Raw genomic sequence first — 26,696 nt, forward strand, 5'->3', positions numbered from 1 at the left:
AATGAAATATAACACAATATTATTATGACAAAAAATGAAATAAACTCACAGACAAATGGTGTCCAAGGGACAAACGTGTCTGAGCAGTCGGTAACACCGTGCGTATCACTGGACGAGCTCTGCTCAACTGACAAAATAACTAAACAAACGATAGCCACTAGGTGTCAGTAATTACACTTACAATATAAAACTAAACAAAACATACTGATGGAGTCAGCACAATAGTAATTAACTGTAATAAACGTTATTAAATTATAAGGTTTGTCAGTTCGTGGATCATCTTCTAACAACAGTTTTTATTCAACTATTTTTGACTTATGCCAAATTTTGACAGATTACAGCTGCAGTAACAAAAACCTTCAGCCATGAAGCAAAACATGGTAACTAGAACCGGACCGTTGCTCCTCTTCCTCCTGATTGGCCGTCCGACTCCAGCTCCATCACATCCAGTGGAACAAACTGCAGAGCTCATCCTGAGCAGACATCCAGGTGGAGAACTGTTCTTCCTCAGCTTGACTCTTTCTGAATCAAACTGAACTGAAAACAAACACTCAGGTTTGTAGATTCAAATATTTTCACATTTCAAACATTCCTGCTCAGTTAAAAAGGAAACTTTTGGTTTAAATGTTTCTACTGTGTTGATGTGAAATCAGCACTTTGCAGGAAAAGCTCACTCAGTTTGTATTTAACAAAAACAGAATCAGCATCTAACGAGTAAACGAGCTGATAGCGGCAGGTGGAGCCGAACCCGTCCACCTGTCCTCCACCCATCCACCTGTCCTCCACCCATCCACCTGTCCTCCACCCATCCACCACCTGTCCTCCACCCATCCACCTGTCCTCCACTCGTCCACCACCTGTCCTCCACCCATCCACCACCTGTCCTCCACCCATCCACCACCTGTCCTCCACCCATCCACCTGTCCTCCCCCATCCACCACCTGTCCTCCACCCGTCCACCACCTGTCCTCCACCCATCCACCTGTCCACCACCTGTCCTCCACCCATCCACCACCTGTCCTCCACCCATCCACCACCTGTCCTCCACCCATCCACCACCTGTCCTCCACCCATCCACCACCTGTCCTCCACCCATCCACCACCTGTCCTCCACCCATCCACCTGTCCTCCACCCATCCACCACCTGTCCTCCACCCATCCACCTGTCCTCCACCCATCCACCTGTTCTCCACCCGTCCACCACCTGTCCTCCACCCATCCACCTGTCCTCCACCCGTCCACCACCTGTCCTCCACCCATCCACCTGTCCTCCACCCATCCACCACCCGTCCTCCACCCATCCACCACCTGTCCTCCACCCATCCACCTGTCCTCCACCCATCCACCACCTGTCCTCCACCCATCCACCACCTGTCCTCCACCCATCCACCACCTGTCCTCCACCCATCCACCTGTCCTCCACCCATCCACCACCTGTCCTCCACCCATCCACCTGTCCTCCACCCATCCACCTGTTCTCCACCCGTCCACCACCTGTCCTCCACCCATCCACCTGTCCTCCACCCGTCCACCACCTGTCCTCCACCCATCCACCTGTCCTCCACCCACACCACCCGTCCTCCACCCATCCACCTGTCCTCCACTCGTCCACCACCTGTCCTCCACCCATCCACCTGTCCTCCACCCATCCACCACCTGTCTCCACCCATCCACCTGTCCTCCTCCATCCACCACCTGTCCTCCACCCATCCACCACCTGTCCTCCACCCATCCACCTGTCCTCCACCCATCCACCTGTCCTCCACCCATCCACCACCTGTCCTCCACCCATCCACCTGTCCTCCACCCGTCCACCACCTGTCCTCCACCCGTCCACCACCTGTCCTCCACCCATCCACCTGTCCTCCACCATCCACCACCTGTCCTCCACCCATCCACCTGTCCTCCACCCATCCACCACCTGTCCTCCACCCATCCACCTGTCCTCCACCCGTCCACCACCTGTCCTCCACCCATCCACCTGTCCTCCACCCATCCACCTGTCCTCCACCCGTCCACCACCTGTCCTCCACCCATCCACCTGTCCTCCACCCATCCACCACCTGTCCTCCACCCGTCCACCTGTCCTCCACCCATCCACCTGTCCACCACCCATCCACCACCTGTCCTCCACCCGTCCACCTGTCCACCACCTGTCCTCCACCTGCAGGCCGGGAGACGCTCTGCAGGATCGATGAGCAAATCATCATCATTCATCTGTAATCTGACCGGAAACTCAGCAAACAGAAAACCCGACGGAGTCATTTGGTGGAAAACTGTGAAAAACATTTCACATAAAAACACAAACACCAGCATCAAATCAACAGTTCTCATTTATTTCACTGTAACTGAATTATTTCCCTCAGATGGTTCATTAGTGGCTTTTAAAATCAGATCACAGGTTTGATTCCAGTTCAGCTTAAAGAGGTTTTTAAAGATTTTTGTTCACATCTGATGTCCCAGATTTTAAAACCTGTCGGCGCAGAGCGGACTCTAGCATCGCCTCAGCTTCAGTCACTTGGTACCGAATAAAATCAGACAAGAAAACCGTCTAAAGTGCAGAAATGAGAACTTTTCCGCCAGAAGAGAGCACATGTAGAGGAGCAGGGTTGAAATACAGGCAACATCGTCTCAGGACACATGGAGGAACGGAGGCTCAGAGGGGCCAAAAACTGATTGTAGAGGAAGTACCATGAAACAGGAGGATCGAAAACTGAATGAAGAAAAAGTATGGAGACTCGGAATGGTTGAAAACCTGCAATTGGAGGCTGAACGAAGGCTCAGAAGAACTGCTACTGGAACATGGACGATGTATGGAGGCTCAGAAAGGCCAAGAATTAAATGCTAAGAAGGTAAGGAGACCAAGGATGGTCAAAAATTAAATGTGGAGGAAATATAAAGACTTGGGTGGTCGGACACTATGTGGTCATGCAGTACCAGAACTCAGGTCACAGAAACTCAGGCTGGTAAAAAAACGGAACGTCTGAGCTGTCTGGGAGCTTCCAAGTGACAAAAACTTGCTGATATGGCAACATGGAGACCAAGGACAGACAGAAACTATGTGTGACGTTCAGAGACTCTGCACTGCCAAGATCAGGCGACCCAAAAGGACGTATTTAAGGTATATGGAAGTCCTGCAATGCCAAGACGTTTTGTGGAGGCCTTCTGGACCGGCAGCAGACTGTGAATAAGTATCAATGCCGTATGGACACAGGAAAGAGCCAAACAGCGTAGAAAAACATGCTGGTCAGATTTTGGTCTTTTATCTTTAAAAACTCGTTAAGGTCTCCATGTAATCAACCAATCAGAGCTTTCTGTGAGGGGGCGGGGCTCCAACCCATCCAGCTGCCCTGGGTTCTTTGTGCTTTCTCAGGTCTGAGCCGGACCTCCTCGGTTCTGGTCAGACCTGCTCGAGATTGTCTGGACTGGTGCTGGTGCGGTTCTGACTGTGACCGGATTCAAGGGGTCATGAAGTGACCTCCGACCCCAGCGTCCTGATGCTGAGGACAGTAAAAACGAGGACAGGTTGTGAGATTGTCAGCGATTCTGTAGAAAAATAGAAGGAGGGAATAAAAAAGAGGAATGAAGAGCTGCAGGCGAGACATTTACATCGATTCTCTATATAGCTTATAAATACGTATCTACACAGTATGTGGTACAAAAATACTAGAGCTTTCAGAATACAAGCACATGTAGCTGTGGCACTGCTCAGGCACAGGTTGTGATGATGATGAGGAGCAGATCTTCCTCGTGGTGTGAGAACAGGCAGGGGCGGGGCCAGTGTGTGGTTGTATGGAGGCCCGACAGGGACAAAACTATGATGCACCGCCCCAGAACCTCAGAGTGGGCGGGGCCAGAGGCTGCTGCTTGTATTTGGCATCAGGAGTCCGACTGGCCGGCGCCCCGCGGCCCCGTGGGGGTCGGGGGGAAGACGCCGCCGGCGTGGCCCCGTGTGGAGTAAAGAGGGGGGGCACCGCGGACCCTTTTGACTTTAAGGCAACTTTTCTCTGTGGCGAGTTTAATAAAAGCTTCTGTTAAAAATGTACAAATTACAAACTCTATGGCATCATCATCATCAGTATAGAAAATATATAAATATGATTTCTCTGTTCTGTACAAATGTTCTGCAGCTCGCCGTCCTCCGCTTCCCTTTTAGTGCCGCCGCAGTTTCTTCCCGTTTTCTCTTTTCGCCTCTGATATCAACAATAGTTATGTACAGGGAGGGGGCGGGGCTTGGCTCACGAGGAGTCCGTGCACGGGGACGGCGGCGGCGGGTACAGGTGGTGGGAGTAGCTGCGCTCCGTGTACGGCGACGGCGGGCAGCTTTCGCAGTTCTCCTCCGCCGACAGGTACTGGCTGCGCGGTGTGGGCGGCGGTGGGAACGGCTCCGAGTCGTAGTTGAGGTCGCTGGTGTAGCCCTTGGCGGCGGCGGCGGCGGACTTGAGCGGCCGGCGGCCCGGCGTGTAGTCGCTGTCGCAGACGTCGGTGCTGCAGGGTGTGGTGGGCGGGGCAAAGTGGCGGTAGGTGTAGGGCCGGTAGCTGGAAAGAAAACATCTGTTTTAACTATGGCAAGCCAAACGTACGGCAAGCTAGTTTAACATAAAATCAGCCGACTTTCAAATTCTGAGCAGACAGAAAAACAGCTGAAGATTTATTCAGTTTGAATGGATCAAATGCTTTTCAAGGACCGAGTGGACATCCATCTGTGATTATAATTCACGGTGACGAGGCTTCAACCAGGACTCAGGGCGACACTTTAGGTTCTGAATTGAGAAATGTCCTGTAAAGGTCCCTGCTGCTGCCACTGAGCTGCCAGCAGAAGGAAAAAACGCATGGAAACGTTTAGCTGAAATTCAGTAAGATTTCAAAAACAAGTTAAGATGAGATCTGAGTCTTATTGAACCCAAAATGTGTTCAGTTTTCAGTCAGAAAGCTGTGAAGACACAGAGGGAGCCGATTTATGGGTCTTTAATGACTCAGGATCTGTCAGAGGATTGGATCTTTATATTGCAAGCAGAAACTTTATTGTTGTTTTGCATCTCATATAGACTTTTGTCCTGACGTGATTTCCAACGTCTGGCAGCAAAGTGCTTCCATAAAAACTGCTTCATAAATCTGAATATATTTAAGGAGCAAAAGCTGCTGTGGTACCAAACATTCTCCAACAGAAAATCTGGGCAGTATGACTAGAAATGATAATTACTCCAGATATTAGTGACGTCATTCTGACTCAAGATATCAGCATAGAAAACTAGTCTAGATTAAAATCATTCAGGAGCTCTTTAATTTATCGGGACTGATTTAAAAGGAATCGTGATGAGCCAGAACTAAAGTCCAGATGTTTCTGTTTGTTTCGCTGAGTCATTATTTGTGTTTATTAATCTGCTTCTAAAAACAAATTCCTGGCATCTCAAATTTACGATATATTTAATAATCTGACGTCATTTGGATCAAATATAACCAGAACTACGAATGAACATGTTTGGGTAAAACCGCCTGCCATAGCGACGCGGCCTGATCCGTCTGGTGGTTCCGACCCGGCCCGTCAGTACCTGTAGGAGCGGTGGGTGGAGGGACTGTTGGAGGGAGTATCCGAACTCCAGGGTGTACTGGGAGCGGACGGTGGCGGGCGACGGCGGCGGGTTCAGGATCTGAAAGACAGACAGCATGAGACCAGAACCAGAACCAGAACCGGACGGGTCGGGTCGGGTCTCACCGGGGGGAAGTAGGTCCCCTTGGTGCTGGAGGAGCTGCTGGACGACGCTCCGGTGACGGGGCGCGGTCGTACGGAGGGCCGCTGCTGCCGCCCATGATGCTCAGGGAGCCAATCACAGACTTCCCTCTGGACATACCTGCAGACAGAGCCGGGTCAGAACCGGGTCAGAGCCGGGTCAGAACCAGGTCAGAGCCGGATCAGAACCGGGTCAGAACCGGGTCAGAGCTCGCCTTACCTGGCAGCGAGCTGGACAGCGACCCGGGGTGCGGCACGTATCCGAGCGGCACCGAGGCCTGGCCGTGGACCACGAAGTCGTTGGCGACCGTCTCGCCGTCGTCCTTCATGTGGGGGCAGAGGACGCGCTGGCACACGAAGTAGATGGCGCCCACCACGAACAGCGCCATCACCACGGCAACGATGGAGCTGATGGTGCTGTTGGTCGGCGCCGGCAGCTCCGGCGGATCTGTAACTACAGGAGAGCGTCGGCACAAAGAGACCACCGGAACCGGGTCGGAGCCGGGTCGGGACGGGTCGGGACCGGACTCACAGCAGTCCGTCTCGTCCGAGTTGTCGCTGCAGTCCGTGTTGTGGTCGCACTTCTTGTGGATCCGATGCATTGGCTGTTGGCGCAGGAGAACTGGTCCGCTGGACACCGGACTGGGAGCAGAACCAGAACACATCAGAACCAGAACTGGGAGACATTCCCACATCTGGGATAAAGGTTCAGACATGTCAGTTTCTATTCAGGTGTTTTCCTGTTCTGGACTGGTTTCAGCCCAGTTTTAGACTGGATGGTTGCACAGTTGAGAACCGGTTTCACGGCTAAGAGATCATGTTAGCCTCTGGATCTGGATCACCTTCACACTTGTTCTCGTCGGACCCGTCCTGGCAGTTGACCTCCCCGTTGCAGCGCTCGCTCTGCCCAACGCACTGACGGCTGTCGCACTGGAACTCGGACTCGGAGCACACGGGACATTCCTTCTCGTCGCTGTGGTCGTCGCACTCGGGGAAGCCGTCGCACCTCCAGGTGCTGGGGATGCAGTCCACCTCTCCGGAGACGCAGGCGAACTGGTCGGGTGAGCAGGTGGGCGGTTCTGAGGACAGAGAGAGGACGGGTTAAACGGGTCTCCGCTGGGCGACGTGGCGGCGGGGCGGCCGGCTCACCTCCGCAGGTGAGCTCGTCGGACAGCAGCACCAGGTGGACGGGGCAGGAGCAGCGCGTGGTTCCGTCGCCCTTCACGATGCAGATGTGGGAACAGCCGCCGTTGTCCCGGGTGCACGGATGGTTTCCTGCAGGAGGAAGCAGGAAGTTAGAGCTGAACCCAGATAAACCAGAACTTCAGTTCATCTTGTTTGGTTCTGGACTCGCTTTAGCTTTGGTCCAGATTGGATTTAGATCATTTCAGCTAGAAAACTATTCAAAAACTCTTGTCATTCTGGTCTCAGGTTTGAAGGTCTTGAAGTTTCAACCATTTCCAGTTTAATTTCTGCTGTTTTGCTTCTGGTCTAAGATTGACTGGAAATGTTTCCAGTCTGAAACTGGTTTTTAAACTGATTCTGGACTGGTTCTGGCCTCAGTTTGGGACTGGACTCGTTTTCAGTTGGGAACTGGTTTTGGATTTGAGACATCTTTCCAGTTTAATTTAGACTCTGGTTTTGAGGATGTTTCATTCTGGGTTCGGGTTCTGAACAGTCCTAGACTAATTTTGGACACTTCGATAAGGTCAGCTGACGATAAGGTCGATAAGGTCAGCTGTCGGCGGGTCAGTCCGTCGGCAGCGGTGGACTCACGGTACTCGTGCATGTCGATCTCGTGCACGGCGTGGATGTCGCTCAGGTAGGCGACCCGCGCCTGCACCTTGGTGCGGCCCTCCCTCGTCGTCTTGTCGATGCGTTCGATCATCTGCTGCTGCTTGTCGATCCAGTACAGGTGGTTCTCAAACACCGTCAGGCCCACCGGCTGCAGGATGTTTGAGTCCGCGATCACAATCCGATTGGCTCCTGTCGTGCTCACCAAAATAAAAGCACCAGGGAGAAAAAAACAAGGGCGAGAACTTCAGGAACAAAGGCAACAAAACGGGAGAGGAGGCAGGAAGGAGAGGGGGGAACAGCATTAAACACACCTTTAACCTGAGCTCAGGACGATCAGAATGAGCTTCAGTCAACATTTCGCTCTGGACATCGACAGGAGTGTCGATGTCCAGACATCCTTCGTGTTTCTTATATGTTTCTGGGTTAAAGTGTGGTATTTTTTTCAGCTTTTGTTTGCTTTTTCAGCATCCTTTGACTTGTGTATGGAAAGGTTAGAAATGACAGAAGTAAGTATTTTATTGATCCAGTCATCCTCTCCACACATGGAGGAAAACCTCTCCAGCTTTAGAGAACATCAAGATTCATGTTTATCTGACAGAACTTGGAAATAAATTCAGGAGAAATTTCTCATTTCAACGAGATTAAAAAACTTGGGAGATTTATATCAAAATATCTTCTTTTCTTTTAGCTTGATGGGCACACCTCTGTTCCATTGGATGGCCTGCAGGGGGCACCAACTGAAACTAAAATATCAGATTTATCTCATTGAGACTTCCAGAGTTTCTACATCTAAGCTTTTTTCATCATCTGGGTGGGTCAAAGGTCATGGTTTCCAGCAGGATGAATGGTAACAGCAGCAGGTCAGACCAGGATGGCTTTCTGTCGGGTACTGTTCCTATCAGATTCTGCTTCCTGTCAGATTCTGCTTCTGGTGGGGTCTTTAACAGAACTCACCTGACAGGTCGCTGCTCTCAATACGGCGTAGATCTGAGTCAACCCAGAACAGCTTCCCCGCCTCGTTGTCCACAGCCAGCGCCACGGGTTTTCCCAGGTTGCTGAAGAACAGAACCTCGCGCTCTGTCCCGTCCAGCGCCGCCCGCTCAATCTTGGGTGAGCGGTCCTGGAGGTTGGTGAAGTACATGTACCTGCGGAACAGGTTCTATTAGCATGAGTGACCTGTTTGCTAGCACAGGTAAGCACAGCGACCCAGGGCCCGGCACTGGGAGAACCACTAGGACTCACCCTCTCTCTGGGTTTACCACGATGGCCCGCGGCTTGTCGTGTTCGCCCCGCAGAACCACGCCGACCCGGCTGCCATCCGTCCGGGTCACGTTGATGACGTTGGTCACCTCGCTGGTCCAGTAGATGAAGCGGCTGAAGATGTCGATGCTGAGATCAAAGGGTCCGAGAAGGGAGCTGGACACTACCGTCACACTCTAACAGAAGCAGAACCAGACAGAACACGGTCAACTGGATCAGGACCTTCCGATCTATTACTGTCAGCTTCCATACTGTTCATTTTCTTTCATCACCTATTCATTCTTAGCTGATAATCAGTTGTGAAAATTGCTGTGGTTAAGCTAATGCTGCTCTGTTTGACTGGCGTCATTAACTTCATTCTGCAAATATGAGTTGCCTGTCTCTGATTGGATCCTGGAAGATTACGGAGACGTCCAATTGTTGGCCTGCCGGGGGTGACGGATAAAAGCTGAAGACGCATACTTCCTGTCATCCATCATCAGCTCATCTCAACCAGCCACACTGTTTGTTAACAATATGTAAAGTTCTGGAGTTTGTATTACTGAGCTGCTGTTTATGTTTCCTTTGTTTCCTCCAGTTTTCTTAGGTAGGGAGTTTAGTTTTTGTCAAATGGTTTCTTTACTTTCTATTAGTTAAGTTGGTTAATATTCAGATAGTTTCCTTTTGTTTGTTGTTTTCGGCATTAGCTCACCCTGAAGCCATATGCTCCACTAGCTGTAACATCTCTATCCAAAAATACATCTTTTTAAAATAAATAACATTATGAAATGTTCAACTTTGTGTGTGTTGGCTGCTTGAGATCTGAAGAGGATGGATCCTTCGTGTTATTACTTGACCACCCCTAGACATGCTCTGATTACCCTTCCCGCTTCAGCAGGGGTGTTGGGTCTCCTAAGCTAACCATCAGAACCCAAAGGAGTCGGGTCAAAGTTGATTCGGTCGGGTCTGCTTCCCCACCTGGTTGCCGTCCTCTTGGGCGCGGCGAATGACGTTCTGCTTGGAGTCGATCCAGTACAGCTGCTTGTCCAGCGGGTCATAGTCAATGGCCCGGACATTCTTCAGGTTCTGAATGGGCAGGACGATATCGGGGCTCTGCTGCTCGTCGATCACCATGCGGTTGATGGCCGCCTTCTGGCTGAAGAGCAGGAACGCTGTGGGAGCTGCGGGTGACAAGCAGACAAATCAGAGACCTGAGCAAAATCCGTCCAGCTGGCGGCCTAGTCCGGGTGGCTCACCGCTGCACGTCTTGTTGTCGCGGTTGAGGGAGAAGTGGGCGGGGCATCCGCAGACGAAGCCGCTGGGTACGGCGAGGCACAGGTGGGAGCAGTGGCCGTTGGTGGAGGCACAGGCGTTCCAGCCAGCCTGCCGGGACGAATGGAACACCAGGATGTCCATCACGTAGTCCAGGTGTCCCTGGATCAGAGTCCGGTTCTGGCCGCTTGTCTTGTTGGCCCGCTCAATGCTGCGGTGGCTCCAGTCCGTCCAGTAGATGTAGTCCTGGTACTGGGTGAGGCCAAACGGGTGAGGCAGGTCGTCTGCAATCACCTCTCGCTCCTTGCCTGCAAGATGAGAAATCGGAAAAATCATGACGAAAGCAGAACCAGACCAAGACCGGGTTTGATTGGTATGAAGAAACCACCAGTTTCTGTTCACACAGAGCGTTACGAGTCCAAGACGAGGCAATGAAAACGGTTCATAAGACTTAAACCCCAAAACCAGTCCAGTACCCGTCCAAAACCAGTTCAGAATCAACAATGGGACCACGGGTACGTAATCATTCCAAAGCAGATCAAAACTAGTTGAATACTTTCTACATTCAAGACTAAAACCACCAGTCCAAAACCAGTCTGATACCAGTCTAAACACACCAAAACCCAGTCCTGTACCTTCGAGAATCAAACCACTGGCTATAATCCATCCAAAGCTCGTCTGAAACCAGTTCACAAAGAAAATGGGTCTGATGGTCCGTTTCATTCACACGGAATATTATGAGGCCAAGACTCGGCTAAATGGAAAAAGGTCCAAAACCAGTTCAGAACCAAACTGGGTTCATTCAGTTCTGTGAAATTCAGCCAGTTTCTACTCACACAGGCGAGTCCAAGAACCAGTTTAAAACCAGTCCAGTACCTTCCAGAATCTAGACTAATGGCATAAAATCTTCAAAAACAATCTCAAGTCAAACCTAAAACGACTGAAAGAACTGATCCGAAAGCAGCTGAATCTAACCAGAACCGTTCTGTCTCTGGTCCATTCAGGTTAGCCGGTTCTGTAGAACTTTCTGAGCAGCTTTTTAACAGACAACCCAAAAAACCCGACTTCAGCGGCAGAACCTGATACAATTTCAGGTTCTGCAGGTCCAACCCAGGTGAGCAAAGTAGACTTTACCAGAACTTTGACCGCACCCAATAGCGGCTAAGGTTCTGATGCTCCTCTGGGTTCCTCCCGGTTTGGACCCCGCGGTTCTGAAGGTTCTGTCGGGTTTTGCAGGTCCTTACCCAGCATGTTGGAGGACTCGATGAGAGTGGTGTCCAGGTCGGCCCAGTACAGGCGCCGCTCGGCGTAGTCGATGGTGAGTCCGTTGGCCCGGCCCACGTTTGACACCAACGTGATGCGGCCGGTTCCATCCATGGCGGCCCGGTCGATCTTGGGCTTCCCGCCCCACTCGGTCCAGTACATGTACCTGGAGGAATGGGAACGGGTCAAAACGGAACCGGATCGCAACAGCACCAGGCCCAAGAGAAGCGGAGCCTCACCCCTCGGCTGGGTCCAGCGCCAGGGCCCGCGGGCTGTCCAGGTCCTTCCAGACCAGAACCTGGCGGTGCTGCCCGTCCAGCTTGGCCACCTCGATGCGGTTGGTTCCGGTGTCGGCCCAGTACAGGTTCTTGCCCAGCCAGTCCACCGCCATGCCTTCTGGGTAATCCAGGCCAAATTGAACCACGTGCTCCAGCGCACTGCCGTTCATGAAGGCCCGGCTGATGGTCTGCAGAACCAGAGGGAGGACAGGTTAGAGTCTGGTTCCGGTGGTTCCGGTGGTTCGGTCTGGGCCCAGACCCACCTTGAGCGTGATGTCGGTCCAGTAGATGCGGTTGTCGGTGATGTCGAAGTCGAGGGCGGAGGCCTCCTTGACGCCGGTGAGCGGGATGGCCACGTTGTTGCTGTTGGTCTCCAGGGAGATGCGGCGGATGTCGGTGTGGCGCGAGAAGAGCAGGAAGGCCTCCGGGACGATGCAGCTCTGCAGGTCGCCCAGCAGCTCCAGGCCGTTCGGGCAGCCGCACCGCACGCCGTGAGGCGTGTGCAGGCACAGGTGGCTGCAGCCGCCATTACTGTCAGCGCAAGGGTTGGTCCCTGCACAGGCAGAACCACAGTCACAATCAGAACCAGAACAAAAACCACAAAACCAGAACCAGAACATACCCTTCCCCGTTTCTCTCTGCTACGCTGCACTTAGCATAGCCTGTCATGAATGCTAGGCTAGTTAGCATGGCAGTTTTCCATTCACAGTAAGCCGTTTCTGAACCCTTGTTATATTTAGCAGCGAGTACATGAGGTGATTTGCAGCAAGAAACCCCGCCTTTTAGTTCTGATTGACTGTTGTTGGTTCATTTCATAAGGCAGCAGCTCAGGAAGATCAATCTGACTCAAACATTTTGAACAAACATGTAAAAACTTTTTTTCAATAAATGTTACAAAGCTAGGATGAAAGTTCATCAACAAAAATAAAAAGTATAGCAAAAAAAATAACCCTGTGGGTCACAAAAGCCTGCTATAAGATTGCTTATTTCAGTTCTCTAGTGTCATAAAATATTCACTGTAACAGGAAGTCCCTAAGAAGGTTCAAAGGTCACAGTGCTGACACTGACCAATCATACGTTAAGATCCTGGTTAAAGGACAGAGGTGGTGGTGAAGTTAAACTTTATTTACCTTTTTTCTGGAAACTGAAAGAATTCACATCAAATTGAACATATTTGAACAGTATTGTCAGTTTTCTTTCCCCACCACTAGGTGGCGCTAATGCACACCTAATAGCTGTTTGCCAACAGCTCAAGAGGAAGAAGGGACGAACAGAAAGGAGACGCTTCCGCCCCTTTGTGACATCAGCGGACTCACCGGCAGCGCGGTGCAGGTGCGTGGCCTTCAGGCCCATGAGGTCGGGCAGCTGGTCGATGATGAACTCGCGCTCGGCGGTGCGTTTGTGGACGCGCTCGATGCTGCGGCGCTGCCAGTCCGTCCAGTAGACGAAGTCACCCAGCAGGCTGAAGCCGAAGATGTGGGGAAGTTTGTCCTCCACCAGCACCCGTCGGCCCGTCCCGTTCATGTTCATTACCTGCACACACACACACACGCACACACACACGCAGACACACACACCCCCACACACACACACACGCACATACACACACACACACGCACAAACACACACACACACGCACGCACACACACACACAAACACACACACACGCACACACACACAAACACGCACACACACACAAACACACACACACACACACGCACACAAACACACACACACAAACACACCCACACACAAACACACACACACACGCACGCACACACACACACAAACACACACACATGCACACACACACAAACACACACACACACACACACACACAAACACACACAAACACACAAACAAACACACAGCAGAATAAGAAAACAAAAGATTTAAATCAAGCCACAGATCCAAAACTTTTCCACATCTGCTACATTAAAAAACTGAGTTTTTAAATTCCTTTGGGATTAAGTGAAGACATTTATTCTTTTATAAAAACAGAATTTGTGTTACTTTCTTTCAGAACATTTAATGAAAGCTGACTTGAGTTCAGTGAAGTCGCTTTTTGGAAAAGTTTGTTGATAATAAATATTTTCTGTCAAACATTTTCCACTGATAGGAAATGATGAGGGTGACTAATTAAACAAATGGAACAGCTCTTCAACTGCAGCTGGACCACAGACGGCCCCTGAACCACACTTTGGACACCGCTGCTCTGAAGCAAACCTGCTTAATAAAAACGGAGCAGATTCAGGATGAACGCTCAGCTAAAGGAGGCACATAAAGATTAATATCAGAACTGATTTTAAGGAGGAAAGCCAGCCGTGTTCTGGCTCGGCGGTGGCAGCATCATGCTGAGGACACGACGACCATCTGAAACCAGCAGCTGGACGGTTCCAGGTCTGACTCAGTTGGACCGTCCAACAGAACCAGGTGACCTCTGTTCCTCATGAGGTCACCACCTCATCATAATCTGGAATAATCTGGAATAATCTGTCCCTCAGCCGAGCCAACCAGATCTCTTCTCATCAAGAAGATAAAACCTGGTTCTGATGAATGTGCGGGTTGGAGAGATGGAGCGCTGTGATTGGCTGCTGCTGGGTCGGCCCTCCTCTACCTCCTCCTCTTCCTAGTCTGACGTATAAGGAGTTTCCATCGGGAACGCCGGACCCAGCCGGCTGGGTCCGATACAGCCGGCTGGGTCCGATCCCAGCCGGCTGGGTCCGATCCAGCCAGCTGGGTCGGACCCAGCCGGCTGGGTCGGACCGCGGCGCGGTACAGAGCCGACCACAGCTGGAGAGCCGGGCCACAATCAGAACCAGATGTGGTTCTGAGCGGGGAGTGGAGGTGAACGGACCGGACCGGTTCTGATCGGATATATGATCCAGATAGGTCAGTGTTTTCAAAGCTTCCAGCCTGAATGCCTGGTTTCTCCCAGTCTCCAACTCTGGACCAGAACCAGAACCAAACAGGAAACTTTTACAGCTTTTTCATTTTGCCTGATTCGTCATGGATCCGAAGTTCCCAGATTTCTCCCAGAAGTCTTTCCAAATGGCTCTTTGTTTTCCAGGTCATCTATATTTCCTCTGGGTCCAGAACCGGTCCAGAACACCTGGTTCTGATTGGCCGGGAACTCCTCACTCTGATTGGTTTGTTATTTTACAGGATCTGATTGGCTGCAGAAACATCACCCAGCTCTGCATCACCCGGTTCTATACCACCCTGAGTTCCTTAAAACCCGACCCGCTTCTGTTGGACCAGAACCGAGTCTGGACTGACCTCGATCTTGTCCGTCTTGGCGTCTCCCCAGTAGATCTGCCGCTGCTCGTAGTCGAGCGCCAGGCCGTTGGGCCAGCCCAGTGACGTGTTCACCATCACCAGCCGCTCCAGCCCGTCCAGGTCGGCCCGCTCAATCTTTGGAACCTCGCCCCAGTCCGTCCAGTACATGTACCTGCGGGTCAAAGAGAACCGTCAAGGAGCTGTTCCGCGGCAGGGCTGCGGGGCCGGTGGCGGGACTCACCCGGCTACCGGGTCCAGGACGATGGCTCTGGGCTCGTCCAGGTCCTCGGAGATCAGGATCTTCCTCATAGTTCCGTCCAGCCGGGTCACCTCGATGCGGTCCGTCCCCGTGTCGGTCCAGTACAGGTTCCGGGCGATCCAGTCCACGGCGATGCCGTCTGGGTGGCTGACCTGTGAGGTGACCACAAACTGGGCGTCGCTGCCGTCCAGGCGCGCGCGGCGGATCGCCTTCACGTCGTCGTCCGTCAGTAGACGTAGCCGTCCACCGAGTCGTAGTCGATGGCGATGGCGTGCCGGATGTCGTCCACCTGCAGGATGATGTCGGTGAAGTCGGGCGTGTCCAGGGAGATCTGACGCAGGTCGGTCCGCCGGGCCAGCAGCAGCATCTGGGTCGCACCTGTTAGCATGTTAGCATCAACCAGATGTCATTATCACAGCAGCTAAAAAACAATAAAATAAATAATCAAAGATCGATCAGAACCAGGTCTGAATTGATTAATCAATGACTGAATTAATTCAGTAAGCAATCAGTCTGTAACAGTTTACTGACTAAACAACACAGAGCAGGAAGACAATCTAAAACATTTGTGGTTGAAAAGGCCTTTGACTGGTCCACAATCTGGAAACAAATTATTAATCACTTTTAGTAATCCAGTTATTAATTCATACTAAAATTAACCAATCTTTAAATGATCAGGTGTTTGCTAAAGGAAGGCTGTTTTGGTCAACACAATGTTTTTTCATATAAAAAAGAAATTAAATCATTTATTTGTATGGCAAAACAAAAGTGGTTAAATGAAAATGTACTTTTTCCTGATTAGTCGTCTAAATAATTCAGTACCAATATAACTGTTTGCTGCAGCCCTAATTAAAATACCGAACCATAAAATAAAATGACCTGAAAATAAATATCTACTTCCTGATAAAAGCTAAACCACAAAACTTCCCAGAAGTTTCTGAGTTTTCCCAGTGCAGAGCTGGGAGGACTTTCTGGTCCTGGAACGACGCCCTCCGCCACAATCCCACCGCAGAGCCGCAACAACGGCGGCTTTGTCCGGGAGACTCGCCCCCGTGTCCAGCGAAAAATGTAAACAGAGGAGCCGGAGGGAGACGGGTGGGGGACTGGCGGGTTGCCACGGTAGGCCGGCCCAGCACCAGCCCGCTTCCAGGTCAGAGGACAACAAAGTCGGGCTTAAACGTCTCGATCGACTCAATCTGGAAACGATTCGGATCAGAACCAACAAACCAGCAACCGGACCAAGTCCAAACAGACCAGACAGGGTCCAAACCCAACCGGCCAAGAACAAGCAGGCTGGAGCAGCTTCCAGTTCAAACTGATAATCATCACAATTATGAAGGTTATTATGGTGATGATGATGATGGTTATTATGGTAATGATGATGATGATGATGGTTATTATGTGATGATGATGGTTATTATGGTGATGATGATGGTTATTATGGTAATGATGATGATGATGGTTATTATGGTAATGATGATGGTTATTATGGTAATGATGATGATGGTTATTATGGTGATGATGATGGTTATTATGGTAATGATGATGATGATGATGAAGGTTATTATGGTGATGATGATGATGGTTATTATGGTAATGATGATGGTTATTATGGTGATGATGATGATGGTTATTATGGTGATGATGATGGTTATTATGGTAATGATGATGGTTATTATGGTGATGATGATGATGGTTATTATGGTGATGATGATGATGGTTATTATGATGATGATGATGATGGTTATTATGGTAATGATGATGGTTATTATGGTAATGATGATGATGATGATGAAGGTTATTATGGTGATGATGATGGTTATTATGGTAATGATGATGGTTATTATGGTGATGATGATGGTTATTATGGTGATGATGATGGTTATTATGGTAATGATGATGGTTATTATGGTGATGATGATGGTTATTATGGTGATGATGATGATGGTTATTATGGTGATGATGATGGTTATTATGGTAATGATGATGGTTATTATGGTGATGATGATGATGGTTATTATGGTGATGATGATGATGGTTATTATGGTGATGATGATGATGGTTATTATGGTGATGATGATGATGGTTATTATGGTGATGATGATGGTTATTATGGTAATGATGATGGTTATTATGGTGATGATGATGATGGTTATTATGGTGATGATGATGATGGTTATTATGATGATGATGATGATGGTTATTATGGTAATGATGATGGTTATTATGGTAATGATGATGATGATGATGAAGGTTATTATGGTGATGATGATGGTTATTATGGTAATGATGATGGTTATTATGGTGATGATGATGGTTATTATGGTGATGATGATGGTTATTATGGTAATGATGATGGTTATTATGGTGATGATGATGGTTATTATGGTGATGATGATGATGGTTATTATGGTGATGATGATGGTTATTATGGTGATGATGATGATGGTTATTATGGTGATGATGATGATGGTTATTATGTGATGATGATGATGGTTATTATGGTGATGATGATGGTTATTATGGTAATGATGATGGTTATTATGGTGATGATGATGGTTATTATGGTGATGATGATGATGGTTATTATGGTGATGATGATGATGGTTATTATGGTGATGATGATTATTATGGTAATGATGATGATGGTTATGGTGATGATGATGATGGTTATTATGGTGATGATGATGATGGTTATTATGGTGATGATGATGGTTATTATGGTAATGATGATGATGGTTATTATGGTGATGATGATGATGGTTATTATGGTGATGATGATTATTATGGTAATGATGATGATGATGGTTATTATGGTGATGATGATGGTTATTATGGTGATGATGATGATGGTTATTATGGTGATGATGATTATTATGGTAATGATGATGATGATGGTTATTATGGTGATGATGATGATGGTTATTATGGTGATGATGATGGTTATGATGATGATGATGATGATGATGGTTATTATGGTGATGATGATGGTTATTATGGTGATGATGATGATGATGGTTATTATGGTGATGATGATTATTATGGTGATGATGATGATGATGGTTATTATGGTGATGATGATGATGGTTATTATGGTGATGATGATGGTTATTATGGTAATGATGATGATGATGTTATTATGGTAATGATGATGATGGTTATTATGGTAATGATGATGATGATGATGGTTATTATGGTGATGATGATGGTTATTATGGTAATGATGATGATGATGTTATTATGGTAATGATGATGATGGTTATTATGGTAATGATGATGATGATGATGATGATGGTTATTATGGTAATGATGATGATGATGATGATGGTTATTATGGTAATGATGATGATGGTTATTATGGTGATGATGATGATGATGGTTATTATGGTGATGATGATGATGATGGTTATTATGGTGATGATGATGATGATGGTTATGGTGATGATGATGATGGTTATTATGGTAATGATGATGGTTATTATGGTGATGATGATGATGATGGTTATGGTAATGATGATGATGGTTATTATGGTAATGATGATGATGGTTATTATGGTAATGATGATGATGGTTATTATGGTGATGATGATGATGATGATGGTTATTATGGTGATGATGATGATGATGGTTATTATGGTGATGATGATGATGATGGTTATTATGGTAATGATGATGATGATGATGGTTATTGTGGTAATGATGATGATGATGATGGTTATTATGGTAATGATGATGATGGTTATGGTGATGATGATGATGATGGTTATGGTAATGATGATGATGATGATGGTTATTGTGGTAATGATGATGATGATGATGGTTATTATGGTAATGATGATGATGGTTATTATGGATGATGATGATGGTTATTATGGTAATGATGATGATGGTTATTATGGTAATGATGATGGTTATTATGGTGATGATATGATGATGATGGTTATTATGGTGATGATGATGGTTATTATGGTAATGATGATGGTTATTATGGTGATGATGATGGTTATTATGGTGATGATGATGGTTATTATGGTAATGATGATGGTTATTATGGTGATGATGATGGTTATTATGGTGATGATGATGATGGTTATTATGGTGATGATGATGATGATGATGGTTATTATGGTGATGATGATGATGGTTATTATGGTGATGATGATGATGGTTATTATGGTGATGATGATGATGGTTATTATTGATGATGATGGTTATTATGGTGATGATGATGGTTATTATGGTAATGATGATGGTTATTATGGTGATGATGATGATGATGATGATGATGATGGTTATTATGGTGATGATGATGATGGTTATTATGGTAATGATGATGGTTATTATGGTAATGATGATGATGATGATGGTTATTATGGTGATGATGATGGTTATTATGGTAATGATGATGGTTATTATGGTGATGATGATGGTTTATTATGGTGATGATGATGGTTATTATGGTAATGATGATGGTTATTATGGTGATGATGATGGTTATTATGGTGATGATGATGGTTATTATGGTGATGATGATGGTTATTATGGTAATGATGATGGTTATTATGGTGATGATGATGATGGTTATTATGGTGTGATGATGATGGTTATTATGGTGATGATGATGGTTATTATGGTGATGATGATGGTTATTATGGTAATGATGATGGTTATTATGGTGATGATGATGATGGTTATTATGGTGATGATGATGATGGTTATTATGGTGATGATGATGATGGTTATTATGGTGATGATGATTATTATGGTAATGATGATGATGGTTATTATGGTGATGATGATGATGGTTATTATGGTGATGATGATGATGGTTATTATGGTGATGATGATGGTTATTATGGTAATGATGATGTTATTATGGTGATGATGATGATGGTTATTATGGTGATGATGATGATGGTTATTATGGTGATGATGATGATGGTTATTATGGTGATGATGTTATTATGGTAATGATGATGATGATGGTTATTATGGTGATGATGATGGTTATGGTGGATGATGATGGTTATTATGGTGATGATGATTATTATGGTAATGATGATGATGATGGTTATTATGGTGATGATGATGGTTATTATGGTGATGATGATGATGGTTATTATGGTGATGATGATTATTATGGTAATGATGATGATGATGGTTATTATGGTGATGATGATGGTTATTATGGTGATGATGATGGTTATTATGGTGATGATGATGATGGTTATTATGGTGATGATGATGGTTATTGGTGATGATGATGATGGTTATTATGGTGATGATGATTATTATGGTAATGATGATGATGATGGTTATTATGGGTGATGATGATGGTTATTATGGTGATGATGATGATGGTTATTATGGTGATGATGATTATTATGGTAATGATGATGATGATGTTATTATGGTAATGATGATGATGGTTGTTATGGTAATGATGATGATGATGATGGTTATTATGGTGATGATGATGGTTATTATGGTAATGATGATGATGATGTTATTATGGTAAATGATGATGATGGTTTTATGGTAATGATGATGGTGATGATGATGATGGTTATTATGGGATGATGATGATGATGGTTATTATGGTAATGATGATGATGTTATTATGGTGATGATGATGATGGTTATTATGGGATGATGATTGTGGTTCTTATGGTGTGATGATGATGATGGTTATTATGGTGATGATGATGATTATGGTATGATGATGATGGTTATTATGGTAATGATGATGATGGTTATTATGGTGAGATGATATGATGGTTATTATGGTGATGATGATGATGATGGTTATTATGGTGATGATGATGATGATGGTATTGTGTGTAATATGGATGATGATGGTTATTATGGTAATGATGATGATGGTTATTATGGTGATGATGATGATGATGGTTATTATGGTAATGATGATGATGATGGTTATTGTGGTAATGATGATGATGATGATGGTTATTATGGTAATGATGATGATGGTTATTATGGTGATGATGATGATGGGTTTATGATGATTATGGTTTATTATGGTAATGATGACTGGTTATTGTATGGTAATGATGGTGATGATGATGATGGTTATTATGGTAATGATGATGGTTATTATGGTGATGATGATGATGATGGTTATTATGGTAATGATGATGATGATGATGGTTATTGTGGTAATGATGATGATGATGATGGTTATTATGGTAATGATGATGATGGTTATTATGTATGATGATGATGATGATGGTTATTATGGTAATGATGATGATGATGATGGTTATTATGGTAATGATGATGATGGTTATTATGGTAATGATGATGATGATGGTTATTATGGTATGATGATGATGATGATGGTTATTATGGTAATGATGATGATGATGGTTATTATGGTAATGATGATGATGATGATGGTTATTATGGTGATGATGATGTTATTATGGTAATGATGATGATGATGATGATGGTTATTATGGTAATGATGATGATGGTTATTATGTGATGATGATGATGATGATGGTTATTATGGGATGATGATGATGATGGTTATTATGGTGATGATGATGATGATGGTTATTATGGTGATGATGATGATGATGGTTATGGTAATGATGATGATGGTTATGGTAATGATGATGATGGTTATTATGGTGATGATGATGATGATGGTTATTATGGTTGATGATGATGATGATGGTTATTATGGTAATGATGATGATGGTTATTGTGGTAATGATGATGATGATGATGGTTATTATGGTAATGATGATGATGATGATGGTTATTATGGTAATGATGATGATGGTTATTATGGTGATGATGATGATGATGGTTATTATGGTAATGATGATGATGATGATGGTTATTGTGGTAATGATGATGATGATGGTTATTATGGTAATGATGATGATGGTTATTATGGTAATGATGATGATGATGATGGTTATTATGGTAATGATGATGGTTATTAGGTGATGATGATGATGGTTATTATGGTAATGATGATGATGATGATGATGGTATTATGGTAATGATGATGATGATGGTTATTATGGTAATGATGATGATGATGATGGTTATTATGGTAATGATGATGATGTTATTATGGTAATGATGATGATGATGATGGTATTTAATGATGATGATGATGGTTATTATGGTAATGATGATGATGATGGTTATTATGGTAATGATGATGATGATGGTCATTATGGTGATGGTGGGCTTCCTCACCGTCTCTGCAGGTCTGTCCGTCCTCCAGCATCTGGACTCCGGTGGGACAGGCGCAGCGGTAGAATGGCCGGGTCGGGGACAGCAGGCAGAGGTGGGAGCATCCCGCGTTGCCATGGGAGCAGGGGCTGCTCCGTGCTGCAACACATTGACATGGAGACGGGTCAGAACCGGCCAGGAGGAGAGTGCGGCAGGTTTGGACGGGTCCAGATATGCAACAGACAATACAAGACCCTGCAGGCGGCTGAGACTCACAGACGGGTTGCCTCTTGGGGCTGAAGACGTGGAGGTCCATCGGGGAGAAGATGTGGGAGTGGACGATGCGCTGCTCCCGGCCCGTCTGCTTCCTGCAGGAGTGGATGGAGTGGGTGTTCCAGTCGGTCCAGAACAGAGTATCCTCATACAGGGTGAGGGCGAAGGGGTGAGGCAGCTCCCCTTTAACCACCACCTCTCTGCAACACAGCACACACACATCAGACCAGGTCCAGGCCCAGCAGAACCGCCTAACACCCCACAGCTGGTACCTGGAAGAGCCGTCCAGGTTGCAGCGGTGGATGAAGTTGTGCTTGGCGTCGGCCCAGTAGAGCTTCTGCTGGCCGTAGTCGACCGTCAGCCCGTTGGGCCAGTGGATGTCCTGGTCCACCAGCAGGGACCGGTTGGTCCCATCCATCCCGGCCCGCTCGATCTTTGGGACCTCGCCCCAGTCCGTCCAGTACATGAACCTGAGGACGACACACAGCTGAGACCATGGGGAGAACCCAGAACCAGAACCACCGGGACCGTTTCCTTCACATCTGATGAATAGAAAAGTGGCCCTGATCCGACTCCTCTCCAGATACTTCCAACCCATCCAGCAGCAGCAGAACCATCTGGACTCACCCTCGCTCTGGATCCAGGGCGATGGCTCTGGGCTGGTCCAGCTCCTGCCAGAACAGAACCTTCCTCAGCGACCCGTCCAACTCGGCCACCTCGATCCGGTTGGTGTCCGAGTCGGTCCAGTACAGCTTGAGGCCCAGCCAGTCGCAGGCCAGGCCGTCCGGCGCGGCCAGGCCCGGCACCACGGTCTGGGAGGCGCCGGCGTCGGTCCGGTTGAAGGAGGTCCGTTTAATGGCCTCCTCGCTGACGTCGCTCCAGTAGATGAGGCCCTGGGCGTAGACGTAATCTACGGCGGCGGCGTCCTCCAGGCCGCCCACCACCACCGTGGCGTTGGCCTTGTCGCGCGCAGCGTCCACCAGACGCAGGTCCCGCCGGTTGGCGTACAGCAGCAGCGGCTCGCCTGGTGACACACAGGAAGTGTGAGCAGGGAGACAGGAAGTGGAAACAGAAACAGAACCCGGTTTCAGAACAAATGAAGAACGAATAATCACTGGAATAAACAAAAATATTGTTTGGAGACCATTTTAAGCAGCTGTGCGACATATTGTCATCAGTTTCAGTCCGATAAATCAAACTGAGCCGATATGAACAACAGATATTAATTATTCTCTTGTTTATTGTTTCTGGTCATTTTTTCCCCAAAAGTGTCAAAACGAAAGTGAGATATGCAGAATATTGATAAATACTGGTTATCGGCCATAGCAGCAATATTAATATTAATATCAGTGTTTTCCTAATTTTAAAGAAATATATTGATGAAAGTATAAAAATGCAAGTTATCCTAAGGTTTAATTTTGTAAAAAAAAAAGTTTTAGTAGAATATGTTTTACTACTATAATGATAAAAGTGGCAATAAAAATCATTTATGACTCAAACCACAAACATATTTCTGTGTCCTTTGGACTGCAGTTTAAACTGCTCATAATAACTGCATTTAGTCAGACTATATCCTAATTTATTGATATTCTCTTTAAACACACATCATAAAAAGTTCAATAATCCTGACAATACAGACAGATCTATGTTTTTATCTTTCACCTGAATTTACTGAGACAATAAGAAATTCAAATTCTTATTATAGTAAGAAATGTATCACAGTAGAAGACAAACAGTATGATGGATGTACAGGACTGTCAGTTCCTTTTGAGTGTTGTTCCTCTACAACACTCAAAAGGAACCGAATTCTTTCCATCAGTGGCTGTTTGATTGGTTTTAGTGCCTAGAATATGTTTTTTCCTTCTTTTGACTGTTTTAGTATTGAATTGTACAGTAAAGTCCTGACTGGCAAATGTCTGAATGAAGGGTCTTTTTTTAAAAACAACCTTTTTGTTTATTAAGTGTAATATTGTGTGTGACCTTACAGAGTTAGAGAGTTAAATAACATGTGCATTTCTTTAAAGGCGGCTTTAGTTTACTCCTATCCAAATATTTTGGATATAAATATACAATATATTTATTTTCATATTTATATCAAGCCAAGCAACCAAAAACAAGAACGAAAGCAGAGTGAGAGTAAGTTACCTGCCTGTCCAGTTCCTCCTCAGAAGGAAAACTGGATCTTTGGTACCAGTCGGAGATTTCAGCACCAATAAAATTATTCAATAAAATAAAAGAATATTTCAGCTTAGTGTTGGAGTCTAAAAAGAGCAGCTCACAACCTGAGAGATCAAGCAGAACCACCAGAACCGGCCTCTGAAACTGTTTAATTTTGGGAAAAAGCCCAAAATTCCCAACATGGCAGCACCTTGTGGCAGCAGGTGTTCCTTCCAGCATCACTGAAGCACGGCGGAGGTTCTGTCATGCAGTGAACCAGAACCAGCTACCTGGAAAGCCGTCTGCTCCTTTAAATCTAGACTCAAGCATTTCTGTTCCTGAGGTTTTCCAGGGAAATATTTTCTGGACTTCCAGTGATTCCGCTGTGCATTAAAGCTAATGGAGCTGATGATTCCCAGCTCAGGTTTTCCTGTTTTCTTCCAGGTTTTCCATTAATCTACAAGTTAAGGATGAATCTCCATACCTGGAAGGTTTCCAGTGAAGCATCCAGTCTGAGTTGCTCTGCTGCAAAACAGATTTTTCTCTGTAATAATATTTGTATCAGAACCAGAACCTACTCTAGTTAACCAGCTGAAAGGCAGCTAGCTAGTTGCTTAGTTGGTTAGCAGCTACAACCTGTTAGCTTTGATGCTAACTAGCTTCGATAGCTCCTGTTGTTGTTTCCCACATTCCCTTTCTGCTCCAAATAATCAACCCAATCTCCCGAATCCAACCAGAACCAGAACCAGACCCCACATCCCACCCAGAACCGGAACCTACAACTGGACTTATGAGCAGAATTCCTAGGTAAAAGCCTTTTCCAGAACAAGCTGGATGTTAGCTAAAAGCTAACGTTAGCAGGCCTGGAAATCTAAACACAAAACCCGAATCCAGCCGGAACCCCGCCACCCTCGGTCCAAACAGCCAGAACCTCCAGAACCAGTACCTTACCTGAGACGAGCCAGCAGGAACCCAACAGCAGCAGGATCCGAAGACACATTCCATCTTTCTCCCGATCCTGGCCCAGCCGCCGCGGATCCTCAGCGGAGGATTCCCAGCATTCCCATCATGGCTGCGGCCGCTTCCTCTCGACAAAAACGCTCCGCTCCGGTTCGGTTCGGTTCGGATCAGACTCGGATCCTTCCAGCTTCCATTACACGCTTCTGTTCGCTTAAGAGTCCGATCCAAAGTCTCATATCTTCCCACAGGACCGTTGGTGTCGCTCCGCTGCCAGAAGCCGCTGGTGCCGCTGGTGCTCCTCCTCCTCCTGCGCTTTCTATTGTTGTTCTGCCGCACACGGACTGCGCACTGCCGCAACAAAAACACCGCAAACCGCGCGCAACCGCAGAGACCTGCGCATCCGAACCACCAGGAGGGACTACTTTATCTCCCCCAACGAGCTCTGAAAACCGGCAGGAGAAACGCTGGGGGCCGCAACAGGTGGGGGAGGGGAGACAGCGGGGGGTCCAACCAGAACCTGAAGGAGGGAGAGACAGTGATGTTTTTGCCTGTTGTGTGAAACCGATCCACAGCATGATGCTGCCACCTCCATGCTTCACTGCAGGTCCGCGTCGAGCCTCCACTTCAGCTTCCGGCTTTTTTCTCCATGTAGCGAAGCTTCAGGTCTGTCGAGGATTTACAAACCGATCCAGATGTTTCTCTTCTCTGACTTGACTGAGCGGCCATGTTGGAGCTGGACTCGTCCAGAACCCGTCCGTCTCAATACCGCACCTTTCTTTGATTTTGCACTGATATTTTTTTATTTTACAAATAGAAAAAAAAATAAACTTCACAAAACAATCTGAAATTTTGAGGTGAAGCTAAAAAAAAAATACATGTAAAAGTCTGGAGAAACCCTACCATTTTAAATTCTTTTGAGAAAATGTCTGAGATTAATCAAAACATTTTGTACCTTATGGTCCATATTTAGCTCCAT

General features: G+C 46.5%; 1 protein-coding gene across 1 annotated transcript; it reads right to left on the reverse strand.

Moving 5' to 3' along the window:
• Positions 1-2,315: 2,315 nt before the first annotated feature.
• lrp6 (low density lipoprotein receptor-related protein 6) lies at positions 2,316-26,193 on the reverse strand. Its single transcript, XM_055020709.1, is given in 27 exon segments — positions 2,316-4,539; positions 5,553-5,584; positions 5,586-5,651; positions 5,717-5,775; positions 5,778-5,852; positions 5,952-6,185; positions 6,264-6,323; positions 6,326-6,373; positions 6,574-6,810; positions 6,881-7,006; positions 7,508-7,717; positions 8,483-8,673; positions 8,771-8,964; positions 9,746-9,948; positions 10,024-10,347; positions 11,284-11,468; positions 11,542-11,768; positions 11,844-12,133; positions 12,897-13,113; positions 14,860-15,031; positions 15,101-15,347; positions 15,350-15,496; positions 22,355-22,489; positions 22,607-22,803; positions 22,876-23,073; positions 23,231-23,627; positions 25,712-26,193. Coding segments are annotated over 27 exon segments (4,821 nt in total). The 5' UTR covers positions 25,761-26,193; the 3' UTR covers positions 2,316-4,238.
• Positions 26,194-26,696: the final 503 nt, after the last annotated feature.

The sequence above is a fragment of the Poeciliopsis prolifica genome, unplaced genomic scaffold, assembly GCF_027474105.1.
Source record: "Poeciliopsis prolifica strain line A6 unplaced genomic scaffold, Auburn_PproV2 SCAFFOLD070, whole genome shotgun sequence".
Classification (NCBI taxonomy): domain Eukaryota; kingdom Metazoa; phylum Chordata; class Actinopteri; order Cyprinodontiformes; family Poeciliidae; genus Poeciliopsis; species Poeciliopsis prolifica.